General features: G+C 35.6%; 1 protein-coding gene across 1 annotated transcript; it reads left to right on the forward strand.

The window, feature by feature from the left end:
- The first annotated feature begins 2,354 nt into the window (after positions 1–2,354).
- Positions 2,355–2,878, forward strand: LOC114309457 (uncharacterized). Its single transcript, XM_028255196.1, has 2 exons — positions 2,355–2,807; positions 2,864–2,878. Exons 1-2 carry the CDS (start codon positions 2,355–2,357, stop codon positions 2,876–2,878), a joined length of 468 nt encoding a protein of 155 aa, XP_028110997.1.
- Positions 2,879–7,922: the final 5,044 nt, after the last annotated feature.

Consider the following 7,922-nt stretch of genomic DNA (forward strand, 5'->3'; position numbering starts at 1 on the left):
CTGATCGACTGTAAATGTTGTACATACTGTTCTATATTGTTCATGTATATACGTATGAAAAATCTTTTTGCATACAGACTGTCACAGCGCATTGGACACTGTTTATTTGTAATGACCCCAAAACATGTGTCATATTTATCAGTAATTAATTATGTGTTTATGCGAATTAATTGAAGAATATCTGTTTGAATTAGAAGAATATCTGTTGAGATGAGAACTTTGGGACTGAAATTGATGACCGTAATGGGTTCGGAAAACAAAATTGAGCACGCCTATGTGATACCGGGAATTTTTAGAACCCGTTGGGACGATAAATTGAGGACTGAATTTCGTCTTATTCGTTAAGCCCCGTTTGACTTGAGTTTATGGTACAATTTTATAAATATGACTTAAGATAAGGATGTTGACCTATGTTTGACTCAAAAACAAAAGAGAAGAAAAAAATCTGGAAAGGAGAGAGAGAGAGAGGGAATTTGTGAGAAAGGGGAAGAAGAGGAGGAAAAAAGAGAATCAAGCTAAATCTTCTACAATTAAGTGATTAAGGTAAGAATTTCCCTCTAATTTCTTGAAATAAGGTTGAATCATCTTTGATCTCATGGCAAGTAAATGGATTGAAGGGGAAATTATGTTTAATTTGAGCATACAAGGCATAAATTTATGATTCATGTTTATATTTGGCATATTGGGGAGGAAACTCCATGGATTTGGGAAATGAAGCTTTTGGGTGCATAGTTATGAATTTTCATTTCAATTCAAAGCTTGATCTTTTATGTGATTCACGTGGGTTTAGTTTTGAAGCTTAAATTAAGTTGTTCTTCAAGTGTTTAAGCCTTGAATTTTATGATTTTGGAAAATTGATTTTGCTAAAGGGAGACTCACGGTTTAGCAGATTTTTGGACTGGTTTTTCACCCAAATTGTCGCCGTCCGCTCGAGCGGGGATTTCGCACATCCAGTATCTTTATCACAGTCTGTTATCCGCTCGAGCGGGGGTTTTGACGCTCAAGCGGGGACCTTCTTTCAGGAAATTTTGAGAAGTTGAATTACATGATTCTCACATGTCATTTGCATTATTTAGCATCTCATAATCATGAAATAGAGTAAAGAAAGGATAGTATGGCATGAACACTTGCTTCTATGATAATGTGTTCTAATGTTAATAATTGCAGGTCAGGAGGCAAAGACCGTGCAATCAGTTTTGGAAACCCACTGTGAGTAACATTTCTGTAAAGATATGTTAGTATGATCTATGTTTAAAAGTGCTACGTTATGCTATGGTTTTGAAATGATAAATGTTTTCTGTGAACGAATGTCCAGTTTGCGAATCTAGTATGGCATCCATAGATAGTCCTAAGTGGACCAGTTTACGAGATCTCGGTATGTGTTTAATCGGTGTCCGGGACCGATTACTCTAGTCGTTGGACGACAAATGTTATGTTCTATGGAGTATGCCATTATGTATGTTCTAATATGAGATGATTATGTTTATGAATGATTTATTTTATGGATATATGAAATGAGGAATTCGTTTACTACCCCTTTACTTTAATGTTACTTGCTAAGCTTTAGCTCATTGTTTGTATATATGTATTTATAGGTGAGCACTCTGGGACTCAAGCCTAGGCAGAGTCCGAGCCGAACCGCCGTTTTGAAGCCTACCCGGTGTTTTGGTGCCTCCGAGTTGGGGCTAGGCCTAGAAGGCCGTTAGGAAGCTTGGTTTTTGGTTGTACATGTGGCGTGAGCCTATGTTTTGTACATGAATTTTGATTTTATGTAATGTAATGTAGTGGGTAAATTAACCTTTTTGGCATGTAATGTATGTTCATATAAATGCACAGCTCTTTGGACTATTAGTGTTTTGTTTTCGCTTCCGCAAGCCCCGGTTATGTATGTTTTGTACAGAAAGGCCTGTGGTAATCTCGGATTACTGGTCGGTTACGATGCCAACCTTCTCGGGGCGGGTTTGGGTCGTGACAGAATGGTATCAAAGCGCACGAGTTAATTTACTCACACACGTGTCCATATGAGCTGTAGGGTGTCCTAGAAAAGAAATAGGGCATGTCATAAACATATGTGCATGTGTGCGTGTGTTTTTGAATATATAAAGAGACAAGAACTGTAAATGATGAGACAACAGAGGAACTATTATGTTGAGAATGAAATATTCTATCTGCTATAGAGACCAATGGAGAACACTAATGCAAGGAATGTAGATGAGTCAGAATCTTCTAATGCCAGAATAGATCGGTTAGAAAGAATGGCGGAAGCTTTAATTGGGTTGGTGAGACAACAGCAAGAGCAAAACCAACAACAATAGAGACAACCATTTCCGCCTCCTCCACCACCACCTGTGCAAATGGAACCGATTAATAATGATGATGTTATCACCTTGACACAGAAATACAAGAAACTGAAACCACCAGAATTTGCAGGGGGAATTGAACCATTAAAAGCGGAAGCATGGGTATTAGAAACTAAAAAGATTTTTGAAGTGTTTCCGTGTACAGATGTCTATAAAGTTCTGTTAGCAACATTTACTCCAACAGAAGAAGCTCGAAGATGGTGGATGCTCGTACGAGGTGAGAATAGGGACTTAACATGGGATCGATTTAAAGAGACGTTTTATGAAAAATATTTTCCACAATGTATGCGAGATAGGAAGATATCTGAATTTGAACAGTTGAAGCAAGGCACTATGTCAATAGCGGCATATGAAAGTAAATTTACTGAATTAGCCCATTATGCTCCCCATATGGTTGATACAGATTACAAGAAGGCAAGGAAATTTGAGGGTGGCTTACATGTTGAGGTACTTGACCGGGTGAATGTTTTGAAATTAGAAAAATATGTTGATGTACTTGACAGAGCCTTGATGGCTGAAACAAATATTACGGCTTTGAAAACATCTAAATTAACAACCATGACTGAAGCGGAAAGTAAGAAATTCAAGAAACAAAAAGTAGAAACAGTTAGTGAATCAGTGGCCTCCGTGAATGAAAATTTGAACTCAAGTTTTAGTGATAATACAACAAAGGGCAGTAGTGAAATTGTAGGTAGACCTACTTGTAGGGAATGTGGAAAGCAACATTGGGGTATTTGTCGCCGTGGAACTGGAGTCTGTTTCAAATGTGGACAAAAAGGACATATAGCTAAAGCTTGTCCACAAGTTTACTCAAGAAATGAAAGACCCATTGCTAGTGGAGTTAACTCAACAATGACACCAAAGACAACCGTAACATCTACTCCTGAGGAGAATACATTCAGGCAAGGAAGGGTTTTCACCCTAGTTTCAGAAAAGACACAGAATACTGGAAAAGCGAATACAGGTATGATTTTTATTATCTACTGTGATGTTAGCGCTGTTATCTATGCGATGGCTATGTTACTTATGCGATGGAAAATATTGAACATGTGACTGTGACGGAACAAATCATACGTAAATTATGTTAAATCAATTGAAAGTGAACGACATGAAATAAATTGACTATGACTGTAATGAAACAAATTTACCTTTGCTATTCCCTTTGCTATGGATTGTTATATCGACGTTACTACCTCTGAATTGAACGCGATGGAACTTGTTAGCTGACTTCAGTATATGTAAAATATGTTCATTATGTGTTTGACTGCTATGATGCTGCCTTCATTGTTATGGAATGAACATACAAACTACCTTATCATGCTGAATAACTGAATAGAACCGTGGAGTTGTTTCTGACTGAGCTTGTGCCTGGATAAGCAAAGTTTGGAGGACCAAACTTCTTAAGGTGGGGAGAGTGTAATGACCCCAAAACATGTGTCATATTTATCAGTAATTAATTATGTGTTTATGCGAATTAATTGAAGAATATCTGTTTGAATTAGAAGAATATCTGTTGAGATGAGAACTTTGGGAACTGAAATTGATGACCGTAATGGGTTCGGAAAACAAAATTGAGCACGCCTATGTGATATCGGGAATTTCTAGAACCCGTTGGGACGATAAATTGAGGACTGAATTTCATCTGATTCATTAAGCCCCGTTTGGCTTGAGTTTATGGCACAATTTTATAAATATGACTTAAGATAAGGATGTTGACCTATGTTTGACTCAAAAACAAAAGAGAAGAAAAAAATCTGGAAAGGAGAGAGAGAGGGAATTTGTGAGAAAGGGGAAGAAGATGAGGAAAAAAGAGAATCAAGCTAAATCTTCTACAATTAAGTGATTAAGGTAAGAATTTCCCTCTAATTTCTTGAAATAAGGTTGAATCATCTTTGATCTCATGGCAAGTAAATGGATTGAAGGGGAAATTATGTTTAATTTGAGCATACAAGGCATAAATTTATGATTCATGTTTATATTTGGCATATTGGGGAGGAAACTCCATGGATTTGGGAAATGAAGCTTTTGGGTGCATATTTATGAATTTTCATTTCAATTCAAAGCTTGATCTTTTATGTGATTCACGTGGGTTTAGTTTTGAAGCTTAAATTAAGTTGTTCTTCAAGTGTTTAAGCCTTGAATTTTCTGATTTTGGAAAATTGATTTTGTTAAAAGGAGACTCACGGTTTAACAGATTTTTGGACTGGTTTTTCACCCAAATTGTCGCCGTCCGCTCGAGCGGGGGTTTTACCGTTCGAGCGGGGATTTCGCACATCTAGTATCTTTATCACAGTCTGCTATCCGCTCGAGCGGGGGTTTTGACGATCGAGCGGGAACCTTTTTTCAGGAAATTTTGAGAAGTTGAATTACATGATTCTCACATGTCATTTGCATTATTTAGCATCTCATAATCATGAAATAGAGTAAAGAAAGGATAGTATGGCATGAACACTTGCTTCTATGATAATGTGTTCTAATGTTAATAATTGCAGGTCAGGAGGCAAAGACCGTGCAATCGGTTTTGGAAACCCACTGTGAGTAACATTTCTGTAAAGATATGTTAGTATGATCTATGTTTAAAAGTGCTACGTTATGCTATGGTTTTGAAATGATAAATGTTTTCTGTGAACGAATGTCCAGTTTGCGAATCTAGTATGGCATCCATAGATAGTCCTAAGTGGACCAGTTTACGAGATCTCGGTATGTGTTTAATCGGTGTCCGGGACCGGTTACTCTAGTCGTTGGACGACAAATGTTATGTTCTATGGAGTATGCCATTATGTATGTTCTAATATGAGATGATTATGTTTATGAATGATTTATTTTATGGATATATGAAATGAGGAATTCGTTCACTATCCCTTTACTTTAATGTTACTTGCTGAGCTTTAGCTCATTGTTTGTATATATGTATTTATAGGTGAGTACTCTGGGAGTCAAGCCTAGGTGGAGTCCGAGCCGAACTGCCGTTTTGAAGCCTACCCGGTGTTTTGGTGCCTCCGAGTTGGGGCTAAGCCTAGAAGGCCGTTAGGAAGCTTGGTTTTTGGTTGTACATGTGGCGTGAGCCTATGTTTTGTACATGAATTTTGATTTTATGTAATGTAATGTAGTGGGTAAATTAACCTTTTTGGCATGTAATGTATGTTCATATAAATGCACAGCTCTTTGGACTATTAGTGTTTTGTTTTTGCTTCCGCAAGCCCCGGTTATGTATGTTTTGTACAGAAAGGCCTGTGGTAATCTCGGATTACTGGCCGGTTACGATGCTAACCTTCTCGGGGCGGGTTTGGGTCGTGACATTATTTACTGTTTTGGCTGCCGCCATGCCCCTGTACTCTGTATTATTGTCTGACTGTTAAGCAGGCCTTTGGTAATCTCAGATTACTGGCCGGTTATGGTGCTAAACCCATAGGGGCGAGTTTGGGTCGTGACATTTTTCTAAACATAATACTCCAAAAAATTCTTAGTGTAACACTCCAATATAACACATACAAAAAACTCATTGGTGTACTTTTTCCACATGTAACACTCTAATGTAACACTTTAAAAATTGATATAGGATTCTTCAAACCATTCCAAAATGATGTGAGATTTTGTAAATCATTCCAAAAAGAGTACAAAAATTACTTGGTAAGTTTTGAGCAAATGTATAATTTCAAATTATGAGTGTTACGTTTAGAAAAATTACATTAAGAAATTTTTTAATATTTTTGTGTGTGTTATATTAGAGTATTACGTTTGAAATTATATTAATTGCAATGTTATATTCAGGAAAAGTATACTAAAGAGTTTTTTTTGTGTGTTACATTAGAGTGTTACGTTTGGAAAAAGTACACCAATGAGTTTTATTAAAGTGTTACGTTGTTACGTTTGAGAAAACTCATTAGTATACTTTTTCCAAACCTTTTTAATGTGTTACATTGGATTGTTAAACTAGAGTGTCATGTTATTAGAGTGTCACATTTTTATTCGTAATATGAGATTGTTCTAGGAGGAAAAATTTAAATCATCTATAGTGCGGATTGTCCAAATGTGTAATTTTACCTTAAGAGAAAGCCACTTTTATCCTTAAAAAATTTAATCCAAACATGTAAGTGATTATCCTTTTGTATAATTTTCACTTTAATAGAACCTTTAGATTCATACGAAATAAAGGAGGACTAAACAGTTTATAAATTAAATGTACAATTTGAGAGTTTAAGGGGAGAGGGCTTACCTGTGCTGTTTGGATCAATAGCCTTGTTTTTGATGATCTGAATGTTGATCTTTTAAAATTTTGTGGGTAAATCAAATTAAATTTATTAAATAATTATAATTATGTAACTTTTTATATTCATCTTTAAAAGAGTATATAAATTATTTTTAAAATCATACATATCATTTAGTTATTAAAAACAAATATAATATAATTATAAGACTATAATTATTGAATTGATCTTATTTTTTGATAAATAATTTACAAGCATGATTCTAAAATAAGAATTGTAGCTTTGCATTTTTTAAAATTTATTAGCTCTATCCACAGCCTGAAATGGCCTTTGATAGGGCCGCGTGGAGAAAAAGGATTCATGTAGCCGACCCCATTTGATGGGACTTAAGGCTTCGTTTGGTTTGGTTTGGTTTAGCTCTGTCCACAGCCACAAGTTGCTTTGGCTCCCAACTTCTCCCCCTCTTTAACAATTTATCATTTTTCCTTTCTTTCTCATCTTTGTTTTTCTCTCTCTTCTAGAACGCCCACAAGGTCCTCAACCAGTTCTTCATTCTCTTAGTTTCTCTCCAAAAATATATTTATCTTATTTGTTTGCCCCATTCTCAAAGACCTAACCATTTCGAAATAGAGACTCTCAATGAACTCAAGTATTTAGATGACAATATTTAAGTTCTTGTTACAAGTGTTCCCTTGCAGTAACCAAATGGGGATAATTTTGGTAACGATTGTTACATGGTTGATAAACAGGTCAAGAATGGGGGAGCTTCTATTTGCATATTCCTAATCCCCTCTTTACACACATATAATAAAAATTATTTTTATTATAATTTTATTTTTAAGTGAAATTACTATTATGGACATTAAATAAACACATTCGGAAGTTGAATGTCAAAAAAATAAAAAAAATTCGGAACTCTACTTCCGAACAAATTATTTATTTTCAGAATACTACTTTCGAACCATTTGTTTATTTGCGAAAATCTACTTCCGAACCAATTATTTATTAAAAAAGATGTGTAAAGAGGGGGATGAGTGTGTGCAAATAGAAGCTCCCCAAGAATGGTTGGCTTGAAAGAAAAAAGAAAAAAAAAAAAAACAAAAAGGATTGAAAGATGGTCAAGTAAGTTGTTTCTAATTTTGGAAGGATTGGAATCAAATCTTCCTACTTTTTTAACTCAACTTCCTTGTCAAGGTTGCGGCAGAATATGCCATTCGTAAGGGGAGGAGGTATAAAAAAAAAGAAAATTGGAGGCTACATCGGAGACGAATTTTGATGTTAGGGAGTGGCAGAAAATGGCCATAAATACATTGCATCAGCCCTGCACATGTTCAATTTTCTTTCAAAAATTCAA

This window comes from Camellia sinensis, chromosome 4 (genome assembly GCF_055761805.1).
Source record: "Camellia sinensis isolate YWXY chromosome 4, ASM5576180v1, whole genome shotgun sequence".
NCBI classification, from domain to species: domain Eukaryota; kingdom Viridiplantae; phylum Streptophyta; class Magnoliopsida; order Ericales; family Theaceae; genus Camellia; species Camellia sinensis.

Bases quoted from the DNA above. Each gene is read 5' to 3' on its own strand.
- LOC114309457 (XM_028255196.1), top strand. From the start codon at position 2,355: ATGGAACCGATTAATAATGATGATGTTATCACCTTGACACAGAAATAC.